This window comes from Coregonus lavaretus (assembly GCF_964263955.1).
Source record: "Coregonus lavaretus genome assembly, chromosome: 4".
NCBI classification, from domain to species: Eukaryota; Metazoa; Chordata; class Actinopteri; order Salmoniformes; family Salmonidae; genus Coregonus; species Coregonus lavaretus.
In genome coordinates this window covers 17,767,603-17,787,808 of record NC_139991.1, presented here as the reverse complement: position 1 = coordinate 17,787,808, position 20,206 = coordinate 17,767,603, and the positions used below count along the sequence as shown (strand labels likewise).

The window sequence follows — 20,206 nt, the reverse complement described above, 5'->3', positions numbered from 1 at the left end:
AGTTGCTTGTCTCTTTTTACTTTGTTTTGTGCTTTTGATATTCTGGTACTGGACAGTTTTGTTTGAGTCATCATTATGGATGTACCTCTCTAGCACAGCACAGTCCACATGAAAACTCTGAATTCCTTCTGTCGACTTAAATCTGTCTGTCTCCTCCTCTGTCTTGCAGAAGAAGGTGGTGGAGCAGCTGAGGAAAGAGCTGCTGGTGAAACAGGATCATCCAGAGGTCCAGGCCCACCAGCAGCCCCAGCACCCAGTGCAGCCTGATGGGAAGGCCTCTGCCCTGCCTAACCTCCACACCCCACCCTCCCTACCCTCGCCTGACAAACTGAGCACACCACAGGTACTTGCTCACACACACACACACACACACACACACACACACACACACACACACACACACACACACACACACACACACTCTGCTGTAATAGTAATCTGTTGCTATGTGTTGTTGAGGGTAGCCCCATATTCAACTCAGCTTCTCTCTCCTGGACAGAACACGATGACGATCACCCCAATCATCGCCACTAAGACTCTACCTCTGGTACTGAAAGCTGCCACCGCTACCATGCCTGCTTCCGCCGTGACGCTGCGACCCTCCGTCGCCAAGGTCACAGCCATCAGCAACACGCCCAAGGCCAGCATAGGTCACCCTGACTCATTGAGTGCACCTATCAACCTTCAGACATCCAGCAAGTTGACCAATCAGGGAGTGGAGCCGGTTCGGATAGTCTCCAAGAACACTATAGTTGTAAGTATACTGTATGTACCACATGTCATTCACTCAGCCTCATTGTCTGCACATACAATACATTTACACTGAACTGTCCCTGAAGTCCTGATTGTGTTAATAGTATATTTCTGATTTGTAAACAAACATTTGAAATCACAGGGCACAGATGGGGTTGCTGTCTCCTTTAGATAAGGATGATGTGTCGCCATTTTCTGTGTCGTTGCAGGAGTTTCTGTAAATGCAGATTTCATAAAGAATGAGTCGGATCTGGGATCTATTTTTCTTCACTGTGTGAATTGTACGTGTGAGTGTGTGTTTATGAGTGTGTTCTCATGGTCTATCTTGTTGAGACTGCACATCTGTGTGTTTTCACAGTCCCTAATGTGTGTAAATGGATGGTTTCATCACAGGTGCAGGCCACTGCCCAGCCTATCAAAGTTCCTCAGTTTATCCCTCCACCTAGACTGATGCCTCGACCTACCTTTCTACCGCAGGTTCGTCCACATGGATCTCCCCACCCCTCACCCTCTCTCCAGTAACACTAACAGGGGGCGTTTGGATTGGATATCAGTCCTAGAATGATAAGCTTCTAAGCTTTAATTCATTAGCTATCATCTGACATCATATAACATCAAATGTACTCAATTTGAGGCAGTTTGATTAGATAGCCTACCACAATGGTTTTCTATTCAGAGGTCTGAATAGGAATTCTACTGGAGGGGACTGGTGGAGCAAGTTATTTTAATTTGTTGTGTTTGTCTTGTGTCCTTATGTGATGTGTGTTCATATGCTTTTTGTTCAGGACAGAAGGCTTGGCCCAAGACCTGTTTCAGTGGCATTTTCGTAACCCCTTGCTAACTACCTGGCTTCTATGTCAGCAGTGTTGTTCCTTACCACATGCTTTGGCTGTTCCTTCAATCTACCTGCCCAGTGCCAACCCACCTCCTGCTAACCTTTGCTGTGAATGTGGCATGCTCTCTGTTGTTTCTGCTTTGTGTGTTGATTACAGAGGGTTAATGACAAAGCTGTGTAATTTATATGCACTTTTCTTGCTGTTTAAAAGACATTGGCCCTTACATACTGTATACTCACTATCTTCCTCTCTATATTGTGGACCAGGTTCGACCTAAACCAGCCACACCTACACCCACTTCCACGGTGCCCATCGCCCCTGCGCCCCCTCCTCCCATGCTGGCTGCCCCTCAGCTCCTCCAGCGGCCGGTCATGTTGACCACCAAGCTGACCTCCACCTCACTGGCCTCCACCACCGGGCCCATCCACCAGGTACGCATCGTAAACGGCCAGCCCTGCGCCAGCATCACCAAGACCCTGCCATCTGCCCAGCTGACTGGCATCGTCATCACCTCGCCAGCCACCGTTACGGCCACCACCCCCCTGGCAACACATCAGACCCTTCAGATCAGAAGCCTCAGCCCTGACACCAAGGTGAGAGCAGGGGGAACGGAGAGGGGGCAGGCGAACTTGATTTGTCTAGATTACATTAATCTCAAAGGACCCAATCAAATGAAATCTATTAGCTTCCAGGTAATATTTTGAGTAGGGCCTTCAGTAGTAGAATTACCATTTTTGTTGCTGTTAAACCAAGAAGCACCCAGCTGTTATCCTTGCTATTTTGTGTTCATCACAGGCTTCTTACTTAACTCAATTTGGTCTGCATAGACACCCTGCTTTGTTGATGTGCATGGATAGGTACTTGAGCGGCTGCCACAACTCTATTCCAGAGTGAATTCTTAGATGCAGTGAATATTGGAAGACCTCTCAATAACATTCATGGATGGAAAGTCCTCCACCTCCATAAGCCAGTCATCACCACCCTCTGTTCTGGTTTGCTGTGTGTGAAAATATGTGTTTTTCTCATGGAGAGAGGTCTCTAATGAAGGGGCGTAGCACCCACCATGGAGCGACTGTGACTCTTGAAATGTGTGGCTAACTCTGTTACTTCTGTCCTCCAGACTGCTAAAGCTCGGGGTGTTACAGAGCCGAAGACATTGGCCAGTGCGCCCTCCTCCCCCTTACACACCGCTAGAGGCACCCCTCCACCCCTGCTGAGGAACAAGAGAGAGGACAACCCCCAGGTGGGCCTATACTCTATACACAGATGCAATGAAAACAGGAAAATAATAGTATATGGTCAGCTTTGTTTCTGACACGTTTAATAAAAATGTGATTTCTTGTTCTCTCCCACAGAAACTTGCCTTCATGGTGTCCTTGGGACTTGTGACATATGACCATCTGGAAGGTTGGAAGACCCAAATGGAGCTTTGCTTTTTCATAGCACCCTCACCCTGTTCTGTATACATTTTTACAATAATGTATGCACTTGCGTGAAGACAATGTAACATCAGATATATCCATAGTGTTATACTGACCTGGTCTATTCGATACCTGTGCAGAGATCCAGAGTCGGAGGCAGGAGCGCAAGAGGAGAACGACAGCAAACCCAGTGTACAGTGGAGCAGTGTTTGAGCCTGAGGTACAGTATATAGGCCACTAAGGTTATTATTATGGCATTATGATGATACTGTCAGGGTTGGGGTCAATTCCATTTAAATTCCAGTCAATTCAGGAAGTACATAAAAATTCAAATTCTCTTCAATGGGGAACATTTGGAATTGGAATTTGGTTTTCTTTCTAAATTGATTGGAATTTAAATGGAACCGACCCCACTCTACTGTACCCATTTAACTCTGCTGTGAGAGAACCCTACCTAAGTAGTAAATAAAACGTATATTTACAGCGTAAGAAGAACGGCGTCACATACCTGAACACTCCTCTACACCAAGGCACCAGGAAGAGAGGTCAGTATGAATCTCCTGTCAGGTTATGGAAACACCTAGCTGCTCAGGGTTGTGTGGAGTGTCACACCTTGTAACCTTGTTAACACCACCGTGTCAATTGGACCGCACCCCTGCCTCCCAAATACCAGCAGGAAGGCTATGCTGTCATATCTCATAACTGTGGAGACTAGTATACGTTATTTTGTTGTACTGTGATACTGTCCCATCACAGACTTACTGTAGTAGCTCTGTTGGTTGTGCTGTCATGCTAATGCAATGTAGCTGGCTCTTTCCTTGCCTTGCATTTCCTGCTTTAATGCCGCTTGACTCTGTGATTTTTCCCTGTCAGTAATTAATGCTACTTAACCAGCTCTCTTTGCCCTCTCAGTAAGATGCCTTCCCACCCTGCTCTGAATGTATTGTTGAGGATGGCTTCATAGTTCTGTGGTCCTCTGTAGCTCAGCTGGTAGAGCACGGCGCTTGTAACGCCAAGGTAGTGGGTTCGATCCCCGGGACCACCCATACACAAAAAAAAATGTATGCACGCATGACTGTAAGTCGCTTTGGATAAAAGCGTCTGCTAAATGGCATATTATATTATTATATTATTCTGCCTGTACTGTATGTGCTCACCCCAGGACTCCACCAAGCAAAACCCCATGTGGATTTGAGCCATGTCTCTGTCTGAATGCTATGTGTATGGCATTAGCCTGGGTACCAGTCTGAGTTATCATTCCACTCCTTGTCATGTTTAGCATGACACGGAGTATATGGAGTGGAATGTCAACAAAACAGGTTCTGGATTTCAGGCTAGTATGGCATGCCAAGCCAAGTCAGACATCACTGCTAATTTGTTTGTAACATACTTAAGAGGCCTGTTATGTAACAGATTTAGTGGTACACTGCAGTTCTATGGGTAGAACATTTAGGATCATTAATCCTCATATGAACCAAGCATTTGCTTCCCACGTTCTGACTGACAATGTTGAATGTAGCTGTATTTGACCTATTGTTTCATATAGTACATTGAAATAATATTGATATTAGCTGATATTAGATTTTACATTTGTTTCAACAAAGTTTTGCTCTGCGGGTCGATACGATGTGGCTTATATCTTGCTTTGACCTGGTTTGTTCTCAGAACGACTGTCTAATTAACTGTCAGCTTTGCCCAGCTCACCCTTCCTCTTGACCCGACTTCACGCTGTTCCCCCTCGCTGTGTACTAACGCTTCTGTCTGTGCTCCTCCTCTTCCTCTTCCTTATGCGCTAGCCAATGAGGACCCCTTGTCACAGGTATGTCATGAGAATGTTTTTTTATTTTGTTCTCCCATTTTCCTTTCTTTTGTTTTTGTTTTGTTTTGTCGTGTCTCATCTCACCCAGGTCGCCCACCCAAATACAGCAGTGTTCCTGAGCTGGGTCTTCACACCCCAACATCCCCCACCAGCAGTCATTCCGCCTCCCCGGCCCACCATCGGCCAGAGAGGGGGGGCTCTCACTTCCCCGTCCACCCCCACACCCTCCCTCTGCCTAGCCCCAGCTCCGGGGATGTAAGTAGCTGATGGAGAGCCCACTGCACCTACCAGGACTAGAGGAAGCCTCCCCCCAAATCTCCCCTCAGTGGTATCTCCCTGAGTTCCTATGGTTTCAGGACAGACCATACCTCGTTACAACATGAAACCTTCCACATCCATTCACTTTTACACCCTACATGCCATTACATCCATCATTCATTTATGTGTGACAATCTATGTGTGTCCTGGTGTCCATAACCTTACAAAGTGAAAAGTCCATCCTTTGGCTGAGGATGTTTGGATCAACGCATCACACGTCAGTGTTGTTGACAGTGGTGTTTGGGGTTTGGTAGGGTACCTTGACCAGCAACATTACTCGCGGTCATCCAGTGAAAACTGTGGAGTGTGAACAACACCCAGTGCCCACAAACACAATTACAATGTGGACAGTTTGAAAGCACAGTCAGATTGGACAGGTGTCATTCAGTGAAGTTCGACTCCCTCTCCTCTAGTCCCACATATCCAGGTATGATCGGTTGGGCGTAGTGGCCACAATACTGATTGATGCAATTCTTCCTGACAGGGAGACATCCATGAGGACTTCTGCACTGTGTGCAGGCGCAGTGGTCAGTTGCTCATGTGTGACACATGTGCACGTGTTTACCATCTGGACTGCCTCGCTCCACCCTTGAAAACCATTCCCAGGGGCATGTGGATCTGCCCCAAATGTCACGACCAGGTAACAGCAGCATCTGTCCCTGAAGTCTCAGCCACTTAGAAGCTCCCCCAGCAGTTCCCAGGCTGGTTGTAAACTAAATGCAGCTAAAACAAGCTCCTGCTGAGCCCCAGCCACCCCTGTTTATCCAAGGCAGTTTGTAAGAGTGAGATATTAGAAGGTGAATCCTCAGTGAGAACTACTCATGCCACCTTGTCCTAGTGCTCTCAGGAATCTCAGAGCTTGTCTTATTGTAGGGTGGCTGAGCAATAAGACTGTTCCTAGCTTTGTAAGTTCTCCCAACAAAGTTTTTGAACAGGCATGAGAAAGCGCCATGCATTTCATTTCATTATTTGTACAAAATGCTTCTTGCACTGTCATCTTGTTTTTGTTTTTTTATCTTGTCCGTCTGATCTCTGAAAGATTTGTGTGATGTGGAAGTTCTCCACAGGGGCCCTGTATGTGTCCCTGGGCTTTTGGTAGCTTGGTTGAAAGGGAAGACGTGTTATGTTGATATCCCTCTGTGCAATGATTCCATAACATACAGTATGATAACCTACAGCAACCAATAATCATTTGATTCATGGCCTTGTCTCTCTGTCCTAAAATCCATGACAACAGCGTTCAGAGCCATGATTGTATAAACATCTAAAAGTTGGTGAAGAAATCAGGCAACAAACAGTGCGATCAATAATTGTTGACACCCTTGATAAAGATGAGCAATAATGACTGTATAAAATAAATAATTGAAATACTGAGCTATATTTTATGCAAATAGAAATTGGGAAAGTATATTATTTTATACTAATACAATTGTTTAGAGAAAGATTTTGTTTAACAAGTAATAATATTTTTTCTCAAAAAGGTAGCTGTCAAAATTATTGACACCCATAAATACTCGTATAATTAAAGTAGTCAAAAGGTTAGTATTTGGTCCCATATTCATAGCACGCAATGACTACATTGTTGGATGCATTTGCAGTTCATTTGATTGTGTTTCAGATTATTTTGTGCCAAATACTGAGCTACGTGGTCCTCTGTAGCTCAGCTGGTAGAGCACGGCGCTTGTAACGCCAAGGTAGTGGGTTCGATCCCCGGGACCACCCATACACAAAAAAAAAAAATATATATGTATGCACGCATGACTGTAAGTCGCTTTGGATAAAAGCGTCTGCTAAATGGCATATTATTATTATTATTATAAATACAAATGAATGGTAAATAATGTATTGTGTCATTTTGGAGTCACTTTTATTGCAAATAACAATAGAATATGTTTCTAAACACGTTTACATTAATGTGGATGCTACTGTGAATAATGATGAGTGATAAAGTTACAGAGGGTCAGAGATCATGCCCCAAAGACATGCTTTCACCATTACCAATAACGGGAGGTTAGCGTGTGTTGGGGGTATAATCTTTGACCCTCTGTAACTTTCTCACTCATCATTATTCACGATTCATTCAGGATTATCCGTAATCATGGTAGCATCCACATTAATGTAGAAGTGTTTAGAAACATATTTTTGTTCTTATTTACAATAAAAGTGACTTCAAAATGACACAATACATTATTTACCATTAATTTCTATTGGGCACAAAATAATCTGAAACAACCAAAACTAACTGCAAATGCATCCAAAATGTTTGTAGAATCACATATGCTAGTAATATGGGACCAAATACTAAACCTTTGACTACTTTATTTATAAGAATCTTTAGGAGTGTCAATAATTTTGACCGCTACCTTTTTGAGAGAAAGAAAGTATTACTTGTTAAACAAAATCTCTTTCTCTTAGCAATTTTATTCGTATAACATAATATCATTTCAAAAAAAAATTCAGCATACATATATATATATAATATATAGCTCAGTATTTGAATTATACTGTATATCTCCGCTCTCCTGTCTCCACCAAAAACTACTGAAACATAATGGATGGATGGTTGAATGGTTATTACAACAATACAAAAAAGATGCAGAACTAATCCTATTGTTGACATGGTTTCAAATGTTTTCCCTTTTCTTCTTTAGATTTTGATGAAAGATGAGGCAATCCCATGGCCTGGAACCCTCGCTATCGTTCATTCCTACATTGCATATAAAGCAGGTACAGACGAAGACAGATATTAAAAGAGCTACCTCAAATGAATTTGTATTAATATAATTAACACAGCGTTGACTGTAATGGTTTCTCTGTCTTCTGGCTGACAGCTAAAGAGGAGGAGAAGCAGAAACTGGTGAAGTGGAGCTCGGAACTGAAGCAGGACAGAGAACAGCTAGAACAAAGGGTCAAACAGCTGAGCCAATCCATAACGGTAAGCATCACACTGCATGACACTGATGCTAACACTGAAGTCATGTGAAGTCATCTCAGAACAGTACATTAACTGGATGGTTAATTACTAATAGGTCTGTCCCTATTTCCCTCTAAAGAAATGCATGGAGAACAAGAACACTATCCTGGCCCGTCAGAGGGACATGCACAACTCCCTGGAGAAGGTCAAGGGCCTGGTGCATCTCATTCAGGGCATGAACTTCTGCCCATCCCCTGAGGCCTCACCGCCACCGCCAGCGGTCCAGACCAGCATCACAAATGGAGGAACAGACTGTGCCAGTGCTGACCACACGGACGACACAAGTCCTGAGGATCACAAGAACATAAGTAACAATAGTAGGGATGACCTGAACAACAACACAGACGGGGCGGCAGAGGAGGATGAGAAAGAGGAAGTTAAAGAGATTGACAACCTCAACAGCAGCAGCCTCGGCAAAACCTTAGCGCCTCCCCAGACTATTGCACCGGCCCCTGTGGATGTAGCAGAGGGGCCAAATAACACCCACCCACCCAGTCCAGAGACAGGAACCCCCAAATATGGAGAGAGGGAAAGAAAAAGATAAAGCACCCCATGAAGTTGCCCAAAGTTGCCAATGGATTAACACACGCCAACATATATATTTTTGGGTCGTTGTTATTGTAGTTGTGTATTATTGGATTGTCTGAGAGGACATACATTATGAGTATCTGATCGAGAAATGGAAAGGGACGAAGGAGGGTGATTTATGTACCAGTGGTATGCCAATCGAGGTCAAAGATTATTATTCAAGTCTGATGATATTGACACTCTTACTAATAATAACGATATTGTTAATAGTAATAAACATCACACCAATGTGTGCCTCCAATAGTCGCCATAGCGCCTCTTTGTGGGGATGGTTTCTTAGGGTGTCTTAATCTGCAGCTTCAGGGGAGATGGATCCGAGATGTCCAAAGACAAGACCTGCCTGCTCGCCTGAAGATCCACCACATACACCACACCAGAAACAATTGGATCAACCAAAACACCATAGCAGCCATTTGGAATTTAAAAACGACCAGGGGACAAGGTTTTGTTTGCTGCAGTATTTGTCAACAGTGAAAATCACTGAAGTATTGCCTGAGGGATATGATTTGTCCCAAATCACACTTTTTGTCTTAAAGGAGCTCCAGCCCACCTCCATCCATGTATCCCACCTGCCCCATTACAACCACCAAAACCCCTGACAATACAGCTTAAAGTAACATCACAGGACAGATGATGGATCAGCATAGGTCAGCCTCACGTTCAAGTTGTATCCACTGTCACCTCAGTGCTGCCCAACAGACAGCTGGACAGACCGACTACAGTGGGAGGAGCTCAGCATTCAGCTTAAGATCCGTGGTCTTCAGCCGCATCACATGGACTCATTGCATGCTTCATTGACGACGGAGATGTTTTTCTTTTCAATGTAACCTTATCATGACTTGTGTTGCATTGTCCATTGTTGCTGAACTTAGCATTCCTTTTTGCTTGTTGAGAATATGATTGACCCATTTTTGGAGTGATACATTGGGAGACATAAAAAGAAAGCTGCTGCATCAATATTCCATTTGAATGATAGAGTCCATGTGAATGCAGCTCTAGGCATGCATGGGGACTTTGCAACTATCAGTTCAGATATTGTCTGAGAGGTTTTTTGTGTCCGTTTGTCATGCCCCTGGGATCTGTTGCTAAAGGAAACTAACAATTTATTCTGGGGGGATCTATTTGTATTCAGGTCTTCCTAGTTTTCAAATATCAAGATATGCTTCTTCAAAAGTGCTTTTCTGTTTCGCATTACTTTGGTTTCTTATAAAATATATTCGAACTGGAAAATAATATGTAAATAGCTTTGTTTTTTTAGATGTTCCTTGCAATTGAATTATCATTCAATATGCTGAATTCATAACTGCCAAATGCTATTGTATCCAAATACAGCAGGGAAACAGTCCTATTTTCTTATATAATGTTTTTAAGGTTTCAATTAGGAGTTCCCATAGATGGGCACAAATTTTGCATGGCCGTTACATACAAACAAAAGAGAGTGTGGCAATGACATTGTTCCAAATGTTGTTTGGAAAAACTGCCAGGAGCCCTATAGGAAAAGCACAAGCTTGTTGGCAAAAAAAACTGGAACCGAACCACATACACCCGTCCTGCCATAAACATGTCTAAAGTAAATTTGAACATTTTAATGATTATATTTTACACCACAACACTGACAAGTCACCTTTCATTTTACACATTGTTTACCCTTTTGTACAGTACGTGTAGCTTTTATTTATAACCTGCCATTTTACATGATTAAGTCCTTAGAGTTGCAATGAAATGTAGATATATTAGTTGTGAAACACTTGAGAAATTAGGGACATTAAATGGAAATTAAGGAATAGGTTGCCAGTAAACATACAATTTCATTTCACCTACTTGCTGTACTACACCATATGGTATGGGTTCCCCTGGGGTACCTTTTCTAGAGAGTTTGAAGGCGTTTACAAGGCCCTATATATTTTCTCTGACATGAAATGCACCCAACCATGGCAATGTTTTAGACAGATTTAAGTTTTTCAAAATAAAAAATCATAATAATGCAATTAACTGGAAAGCACAAGGGAAGATGCAAAGCGGTTTTAATCTATAGCCAGATCAAGAGGAAAGCATTAGTTAAAGAATAAGTGATGGCCCAGTCCAGTGTCTTGTGTGGATGGCCTGCAGTACTTGTCATTGTATAGCAATTGCCTTAAGAAATTCTTGCTCCTCGTGAACAAACTGTGTTCGGTGTATTGTTGGTCTTATTTGAGTGTCTCAAAAAAATTCAGTGAATTATGGAAATATTGTCTATTTGTGATGTACCATTTCAGGAAATCGACTTTTCTTTGCACAGAACTGAAATGATTGGCTAAAATTGGAATCTATTGTTTTCACAAGGGGTCAGTTGCTCTGAGTCATCATGTAAGAGTTCTGATTAGTTTTGACTTGACTTGCCAGTGTATGAAAAATAAGGATTGTGATTTGAACTACTATTTGAGTTTTCCCTCCACCAAGTCCCTCAAATACAAGTAATTAGCTAATATTATAATGCACCTTTGGTTGAACACTCAACAGTGTTATATCATTTAGTTCTTTCCTGTTTGTACATTTGCCATCTTCACAGAGCAAGATGCAAATTATAAAAGTGGCAGCAGTGATGACACTTTTTTTTTATGGTGCAGAAGCTTAGAAAATGTAGCTCTCAGTGCCTCAATAATGCAATAGAAATAATAAGGATCTCAGCAAATACTCTCCCTATCTTTGCTCAGCATGGTGAGCCAAAAAAAACAACTACTACAGTTGTCAAAACCTCAACAAATCTATGCCTACATATGCAAATAGATTGTATGGACATGATTATACTTATAAAAACCATTCCATTTAGAACTGAATTTAACCTTTCCAACCTTGGTAACACTTTACTTTAAGGTACCTTTCATAAAATAGTTATAAGTAGTTTATAGACTGTTATTTAGTAGTTTACAGATTTTAGTTTAAAACCCATAACTAATAAGTAACACTTTATAGACCAGTGATGAAGGGTATAGGCTACCTTAATGTAAAGTGTTACAGCAGCATATTGAAAACTACAGCTGTACCATTAAATGTTTCATATACTGTATACGTACCCCAATGACTCGTGTAGGAAATGAAATATTATTCTCAATTAGTGACTTTTATTGGATCATAACTTTGAAGGCAAAGTGCTGAATATTATGGGTGTAATTGTTTGTATTTTCTGATATAGGGAGGAAAATAGGGGAGGATGTGGTATGGCCAACTCAAATATTGTGTAGTGCTTTGTGCTGTGAAAGAAAGTAAATGTCATGTGGTAAAAAATTTTTGGAAACAACGTTAATATCCAAAGAATGATTTTAAAGCCTTTTTTATTTCCATTTATGATGTACACCAGCTAAATATTATTCACAATGAGAGCAACCAATTAGGAAACCAATATTGAGTAGATTCTTCATCCATACCAGTGCATTCATTACTTTGGATTCTCTGCATATCTTGATTAGTTCTGAAAACAGTTATTCTCATGCTATATCATGTCACATCTGTGGCCTTCAAGTATTCTAGTTGCATTTCATTGCCATCAATATGGAGACCCCCCTTTCTTGTAACCTCTGTCCCACCTCTTACCTCATGCACTCATATCATTTCATAAATTTAGAAGGTTTTTTCTTAACGTAAAGTATTCTTCCTCTTGGATAAGATGCATTGTAGCAAATCAAGCAAGTCACAGGCACTAATGTGCTGAATATAGTGTAAATGGTTTATTACACAAACTGCATACTCTCTTGTAATATTTGTCAGTTGTATTTTTTCACAATTTTTTTAAAGAAGTATTTGTTTATTTTTTACTACGGTTTTGTTACCTATCCTTTTTGTTGCCTGTGATCCACTGATTTCCTTTACCTCTTTCCTGTACTTTAGTTATTTTATGTAGCTATTTGTATGCAGTGTTTGGCAAATTCCATTGCAGTGTCAGAGTAAGTCGAGATTTTTGGAGCATTCGATCAATTTGTATTTATTTATTTGACAATTTTTTAATAAAATTACAAAGTTGTAATTGTGACTTCTCTTCTCTCTGTATAAATATATCCTGATTATAAACAGCCATCAATATTTAGTGTGTGACAGTTCTCCTTACAAACACTGTAGACACCAAAATGTCTAACAAAATAACATTTCAGTTTACATGATGTCTAATCTTTTTGTAATAATGGAATTACCCATAATTCAATGTCAAACAGAGATAATACCTCCTGGTCAAAGTGCAACTTCCGATCCATTTTCAGCTGCTTTCTGTCAAACTCCCATTTATGTTGTCAAGTGCCATATCAAAGCAGTGTGAACCCCTATGCAATTGTGCATTAACCAAATATGTAGCCATAGACACACAATATATATACTTTGTGTGAAATGCTGTCCATTATTTCCAAACCCATGAAGTCAGTGTTCTTCTCCAACTTCTATGTGCTTGTTATAAGGAAACTAGCCACTGACCTCTCGCTGTCAACTTTCGCATAACGCAGATGAAGATAGGAACGGTAGATCTTCAGTCAGTTCTCAGGGGGCCAGACTGAGCTGCCTTGGTCACCACTGCATGGTCTTGCTGCGGGTGAGCTTGCGGCTCAGTGCATGCCTCATCTGGAGCATGCGTGAGCGTTTGTCCATGGCCAGTAGGTGGCGGTGGTACTCCAGACGCACCTCTCGTACCAACTTCTCAACCGCTACCTCCACAGCCGCAGAACACTCCGCCACAGACAACTCAAAGAAGCTGCACCTGAACATACACAAGAGGCTAAAGATACGTTCTCCATTCTTCATCGCCCACTGAAAACAAATGGACATTGACAACTGGTCAATTTAATGTATGGATATGGTTGAGGGACAAAGAAATGGTTTTCCAGCATGGATCATTCACCACTGGCTGATTATATTTTCATTCACTTGTGTTGGCAAAAACTTTTACTACATCTTACTTCACACATCTTCAAAATGTAGTAGGATTCAGTGTTCCAAGGCTAATAAGAATATAACTGAATGGAAATTGTTGCTGATGGCACCAGACAAGTGAATCAAAGGAAACATGTTACCTCAGATCACTGGCAAGGGCCTTTCCTTCTTCTGTCTGCACCATCCTTCCATTCTCTATGTCACATTTATTCGCAACTATTACAGTAGGCATGCCTGTTGAAAGCATAAAACAGACTTTAGAAACCTATTAAAGGGACACAAAACACACACACACACAATACACACAGAGATGATCTTGTTTAAGATGATCTATCTTGCAAGGATTTTGAGGCTATGCACTGTCGTAAAAGTGACAACTGAGAAAAGACAACCACCACGTTTGCAGTTACGATAAGCAGACCTACTGTTTTATAAACCTTGCCTGGTGGATTCACTGTCCTGGTGTGTAACAGTGGCTTAAGTCTTTTATTACAGCAAAAGCTGTAAGCAGTCAAACTCAGTTTAACACAGCCTTGATAAAACCAGTTCCCCTAGTCATGAGTGATTTAATGGAATCATTCCGATAAATTAGATAAACCTTATACAAAAGCTGAATTTCCTTCAATGAAAAGATAGCTGGACTAGCCTATGTGACGTAGGTTCTGTAAGAGTCATGGGTGGGTTTGGTTCTAGGCTGCCCTATAGCCTCTTAGAAGATGTAACCTCTGCAATAATGAGATGCCCTCCACCCCAGACTCTATTTGATTGCCCTTTCCCCTAGTGTTTCCAAAGGTCAAAATAGCTGTCTCACCCAGGGTCTGCTTGACATGATCAATAAGCCTCTTTAAGCGTGAGACGGACTCAAAGCTGCTCCGGTCTGTGATGGAATACATAATAAGGAAACCGTCGCCCCATTTAATGGAACTCTCAAGAGAAGGTGCTGCAGAACCCACACACTCCTGCAGAGAGAGAGAGATAACGAGATATGGGGGGAGGGGGGGACCACAAAGGTTGAGTTTTGATTTAATAAAGAACTAAATACATCTGCACACTGGTTTTATGCTCTTAAAAGTGGTCTGTTCATGGCAACATTTCGACTTTAGCAGGGACATAGCACTTTTGGGAGCATATGCCAGTGTGTGGATTTGTTTTGTTCTCTACAATTGTTTGTTTAAATCAATGCAAATAGTCCGGGTAGCCATTTGATTAGATGTTCAGGAGTCTTATGGCTTGGGGGTAGAAGCTGTTTAGAAGCCTCATGGACCTACACTTGGCGCTCCGGTACCGCTTGCCGTGCAGTAGCAGAGAGAACAGTCTATGACTAGGGTGGCTGGAGTCTTTGACCATTTTTAGGGCCTTCCTCTGACACCGCCTGGTATAGAGGTCCTGGATGGCAGGAAGCTTGGCCCCAGTGATGTGCTGGGCTGTACACACTACCCTCTGTAGTGCCTTGCGGTCGGAGGCTGAGCAGTTGCCATACCAGGCAGTGATGCAACAAGTCAGGATGCTCTCGATGGTGCAGCTGTAGAACCTTTTGAGGATCTGAGGACCCATGCCAAATCTTTTCAGTCTCCTTAGGGGGAATAGGTTTTGTTGTGCACTCTTCACGACTGTCTTGGTGTGCTTGGACCATGATAGTTTGTTGGTGATGTAGACACCAAGGAACTTGAAGCTCAAGCACCTGGAGCATGTTTTTTTGCAGGATGTGCACATACCATATCCTTGACCTTGTGAGTTTCCATTTGACAGGTTAAGTGATGAGACGGCTGTTTACTTTTTAGTTTAATCTTCATTCAAAACTACTGACAGTAGATGGGATAGTTAATCCACTCAAATGGCCTTGAGTGTTCTTTTCATTGTCGCATCAGATGTTTCTGGTCCTCAGTACCATTATATTTTATCAATGTCAACATTGTTGATATTATGTCCAAGACACTTTAAGGCACCATGATTCAAGAAAACAGACTTGAAAGGAATGGTATGGGGGTCTGGTTGTTGTCTGAGACTGAGAGTAATCTTCCTCTTTGGGTTTATAGAGGTCTGACACAAGGGCAGAGAGAAACAAATCCCCCAAACAGTCAAATATAGACTGAATTCTGAGATCAAAGTAAAGCCAAGAATATGATGGCCTCAGTCTTTGGATAGTACCTTGTTGGCTGTGTCCAATATCTCCAAATCGATGGTCTCCTTGTCCACAGTTTTCCGACACCTGTAAGTTACTTCTGTATGAGAACACCACAGACAGAATGCTGTCAGCCTAATATAGTCAAGTGGCAACTTACATAAGGGACAGTAAAATTAGATGCAGATTGTCTTTACCCTTTTTATGGTCATACTCTCCTATGTAGCGCTTGGTGATGAATCTAACACACAGGGCTGCAGTTAAAACAAAGCAGACCATGAGCACTCAGGTATTTGAAATATTTCCCCTTGCGTAGACCTCCCCACATTAGTTAAGCCTAGGCTACAGATAGTACATATTAGTAAATAGCATAGTAAACATCATACTAAATTAACATAGTATCAACAATTCAGAGTATTATTATTTTACATTCATTTTTGTATTGCAGATTTGTCTCACCTTTAGACTTTTTTAAAAAGTCAGTCCTGGATGAGCCATTCAATATCCCACTCAATTTAAGCCATTCTTCATTTTAAAATAATTTTCAATACCTGTCTTTCCACAGTTGTCTCGTCCAAGTATCACCAACTTTGCCCGTGACATTTTTCTAGACGGTCCAGAATCGGTCATAGCTTGGATGGGAAAAGTGTATTGAAAACAGGCTGCATTGTATCAATATCTAAAACATATAACATGTTATTGTTATCCGGCAAGCCTATTTCAAATTGTGTGGTCATCATGTTGGTGCTTGCGAAAAAGTTCGATTGTGTGGCTGGTTACACCGTTATACCAATAAAAATAAATTGCATGCCAATGAGTTATGTTGATTAATTCTTTATAAACACTAAAACATGTATGAACTTACTTTACAAATAATCACAGCTTGTCTAAATAAGTTGAACACTTTTTTCTTCAGTCTACAACAGTTAGTTCAAAACCAGGATTCAGCCGAGTTCTGAGAACTCCTGCTACGTCTGTTCATGCATATTTTCTTCTTTTTTTTAAACAAAAACGGTGCAACACACATCGGATGTAATTTTGCGAGCATATGAAATATTCTCTATCCTTACTCACTCACTTCGCTATGTCTGGTCCTCCAATTACTCAATAAGTTGCTGGGAGACGTTTGTTCTCCATCACTTGCTCTGGTTTTCAGCTCAGTCCATCCATCGCCTTTAGTTTCCCTTTTCAAAATGAAACAATTTCTTCTTTTTGAAGGCGCGCCCCTTCCAAGTTTCATTAAATTGATTTGATGTATTGCTGTTGATAACCAAGCATGCTGTGCGATGGAGACAGCTTGCTTGGTCTTTGCACCGTTAACTCAAACAAACTGATATGGCGAATAAACTTTTTATCAAACAGTTTCTGGAATAAATTTTAAACTGTTAAGTTTTTTTTTAAATATAGTTGTGCATAGTTATGCGTATCTCTGATCAGATTTGAAGAAATTGTTGGTTATAAAGAGCAAAATAAATGAAACAGGCATAGACACATGTATTTATTGTAGCCAATTCCCATGTCTGCAAATACATACGTGTCTTCAGAAAAGATTTACACCCCTAGACTTTTTCCACATTTTGCTGTGTTACAGCTTCAATTTAAAATGGATTAAACTGAGATTTTGTGTCACTGGCCTACACATAATACCCCATAATGTCAAAGTGGAATTATGTTTTTACATTTTTTCACAAATTCATTAAAAATGAAAAGCTGAAATGTCTTGAGTCAATAATAAGTATCAACCCCTTTGTTATGGCAAGCCTAAATAAGTTCAGGAGAAACATTTGTTTCACAAGCCACATAATAAGTTGCTGGATTCACTCTGTGTGCAATAACAGTGTTTACCTTGATTTTTGAATGACTACCTCATCTCTTTACCCGACACATACAATTATCTGTAAGGTCCCTCAGTCGAGCAGTGAATTTCAAACACAGATTCAATCACAAAGACCAGGCAGGTTTTCCAATGCCTCGCAAAGAAGGGCACCTATTGGTAGATGGGTAAAAAAAAAGAAGCTAACATTGAATATCCCTTTGAGCATGGTGAAGTTTTTTAATTACACTTTGGATGGTGTATCAATACACCCAGTCACTACAAAGATACAGGTGTCCTTCCTAACTCAGTTGCCAGAGAGGAAGGAAACCGCTCAGGGATTTCACCATGAGGCCAATGGTGACTTTAAAACAGTTACAGAGTTGATAGGAGAAAACTGAGGATGGATCAAACACATTTTAGTTACTCCACAATACTAAGCTAAATGACAGAGTGAAAAGAAGGAAGCCTGTACAGAATACAATTATTCCAAAACATGCATCCTGTTTGCAATAAGTTACTAAAGTAAAACTGCAAAACATTTGGTAAAGAAATCAACTTTATGTTGTGAGTACAAAGCGTTACGTTTAGGGCAAATCCAACACAACACATCACTGAGTACCACCATATTTTCAAGCATGGTGGTGGCTGCTTCATGTTATGGGTATGCTTGTCATCGGAAAGGACTACGGAGTTTTTTAGGATACAAATTTCATTTTCAATAAATGTGTTTTCACTTTGTCATTATGGGGTATTGTGTGTAGATGGGTGAGAAAAATAATATATTTAATCCAACAACAAAATGTGGAATAAGTCAGGGGTATGAATAATTTCTGAAAGCACTGTACATATATACCTCCTACAACCTATATTATTCACAAAATCATCTTTCTTTCTGCTTATCCAGAATCTGGTGTCAACCATTTCTCCATTGCAGGCAGTGTCTCTGTGAACCATACAGTGTTTTCCCCATTGATTCTGAGCATGCAGACCTAGCTGAAGTGACTAAGTATGAGCTCCTGGCGGATTCGGACTGCCTCTGAGTCCACAGCCTCTGGCTTTTGACTGCCCTCCTCTGACTGGTCTGGTATATCAGTCCTCTCAAACGTCCAGGCATCCAAGCCTGATTGCAATGACACATTGTGCAAGACGCAGCAGGCCAGAATGATGTGAGAGCACTTCTCAGGTGAGTACTGAAGGTAGCCTTTGGACCCATCCAGGCAACGGAAACGGGTTTGAATGGCCCTGAACGTGCGGTCCACAATCTCATGAGTGGCAGTGTGAGCCAGGTTGTATCGAAAGTCTGCTGATGTTTCTGGGTACTGGACAGGTGTCATCAGCCATTTCTTTAAAGGATAGCAGCAGTCTCCTACAAGACAAGACATGGCTAGGTTAGACATTATGAAAGAGGGAGGCTTGAAGAGCAAGACAATTTGTTTTTTAATGTATTTTCAACAATGAAAGTTTAAATGGAGGATTATGAGCTATATTACCTAATAACCAGCCTTCATGATTTTCCTGTTCTTCCAATTCCTTGTACACAGAAGACTGTTTAAATATGCAGTTATCCTGTAAGCTGCCAGGCCAGTTAGTCTCTGCACTGAGCAAAAGTCCCCTGGCATCACACACAAGTTGGCAGTTTATTGAATGGAAGCCTTTCTTATTGACATATGAAGAATCCTCTGCATTGGGTGCCTTAATGGCTATATGGGCACAGTCTACAACACCCATGACGTTAGGTATTCCCGCTACCCTGAAAAACTCCTCTTTGGACTGCTGTTTTGTGGCTTCGTCTCTCATGAATCCTATGCACTCTGGAGCTTTCTCAACCAGTGCCTTGGTTACATTTGTCACACAGCGACTCATGGAAGCCTGGCTAATGCCAATGGCATCTCCCATCCTCGTCTGGAAGGATCCTGAGGTATAGAATCCTAAAGCAGCAAGAATCTGAACTTCTGGGCTGATTGCTCGAGACCGTTGCGTACGTCGTGATAAAGTGTCACGCAGTAGCTCCACTAGGTAGTAGATGAAATCTCGAGGGAATCCAAATGTTGTTAATAGGAACTCATCTGAAACAGTCTCTATATCAAACCTGTCGAGAGTTTTATGTCCACGACCATGGAGCAGCAGGTCACAATCCAGGATGGCTATTTGTATAGCCATTTCCACTGATATTCTGTAGGGGGAAAAATGAGAAAGGCATTGTTGAATGCATCAAAATAGAGCCTTGTGTTTTTAGCATGGTCTGTTTCTTTCAATATTATGTTCTGGTCTGGGTTGATATGCTTCCACTCTAACCAAATGTCCAGTTAGCTAAGTCAGAGATGGTCTCTACTAGATATAAAGATGATTGGTTTTCTATACAATTTGTTGTAGCTAGCTAGCTAACGGTACTGGCTAGCATAAAGGCTAGCCTAGCAATTTCCTTATCAGACATTTCTTTGGGAACAGTGAACCAGAGTCACCCGAGATGGTGCTAAATTAGAAGAATACGAACTATAAATATAAATCATTAGTAAAAACACGTCGAATTTGAATCCTACCAGCGTTTGTTGTTGTTGTCGTTGTGACTCGTCTGCGCAAAGTACACTGCGCATGTCACTTTTCTGATATCTAGCAAAAATAGGTGAGACGCAGTTTCGATTTTATTTTAAAACAAACAAACGTAGGTA

At 41.4% G+C, this 20,206-nt stretch overlaps 3 protein-coding genes across 4 annotated transcripts in view; 1 reads left to right on the top strand and 2 right to left on the bottom strand.

Moving 5' to 3' along the window:
- The window catches only part of LOC311128282 (PHD finger protein 21A-like), a 39,168-nt gene extending 30,415 nt beyond the window's left edge, over window positions 1-8,753 (top strand). Inside the window, exons 6-18 of one of the 2 annotated variants that reach the window (XM_084160344.1) lie at window positions 170-343; window positions 500-754; window positions 1,147-1,230; window positions 1,856-2,182; window positions 2,710-2,832; window positions 2,945-2,996; window positions 3,151-3,230; window positions 3,495-3,555; window positions 4,918-5,084; window positions 5,632-5,787; window positions 7,799-7,874; window positions 7,979-8,082; window positions 8,201-8,753. In XM_084160344.1, coding sequence (XP_084016470.1) covers window positions 170-343; window positions 500-754; window positions 1,147-1,230; window positions 1,856-2,182; window positions 2,710-2,832; window positions 2,945-2,996; window positions 3,151-3,230; window positions 3,495-3,555; window positions 4,918-5,084; window positions 5,632-5,787; window positions 7,799-7,874; window positions 7,979-8,082; window positions 8,201-8,665 — 2,124 coding nt within the window. In that variant the 3' untranslated portion in view covers window positions 8,666-8,753. The remainder of the gene's footprint in view (window positions 1-169; window positions 344-499; window positions 755-1,146; window positions 1,231-1,855; window positions 2,183-2,709; window positions 2,833-2,944; window positions 2,997-3,150; window positions 3,231-3,494; window positions 3,556-4,917; window positions 5,085-5,631; window positions 5,788-7,798; window positions 7,875-7,978; window positions 8,083-8,200) is intronic. The other variant, XM_084160345.1, reaches the window with a different exon arrangement.
- A 4,483-nt stretch (window positions 8,754-13,236) lies between these two features.
- LOC311127086 (ras-related and estrogen-regulated growth inhibitor-like) lies at window positions 13,237-16,351 on the bottom strand (the record flags this gene model as incomplete). Its single annotated transcript, XM_084158852.1, has 6 exons — window positions 13,237-13,426; window positions 13,740-13,833; window positions 14,411-14,558; window positions 15,748-15,821; window positions 15,919-15,975; window positions 16,273-16,351. The coding sequence occupies 6 exons, from the start codon at window positions 16,349-16,351 to the stop codon at window positions 13,237-13,239; spliced, it is 642 nt and encodes a 213-aa protein (XP_084014978.1).
- An 855-nt stretch (window positions 16,352-17,206) lies between these two features.
- On the bottom strand, window positions 17,207-20,124 carry LOC311128417 (putative nuclease HARBI1). The gene is made up of 3 exons (XM_084160541.1): window positions 20,078-20,124; window positions 19,028-19,710; window positions 17,207-18,903 (listed from the first exon to the last, which is right to left on the bottom strand). Exons 2-3 carry the CDS (start codon window positions 19,695-19,697, stop codon window positions 18,527-18,529), a joined length of 1,047 nt encoding a protein of 348 aa, XP_084016667.1. The 5' UTR covers window positions 19,698-19,710; window positions 20,078-20,124; the 3' UTR covers window positions 17,207-18,526.
- Window positions 20,125-20,206: the final 82 nt, after the last annotated feature.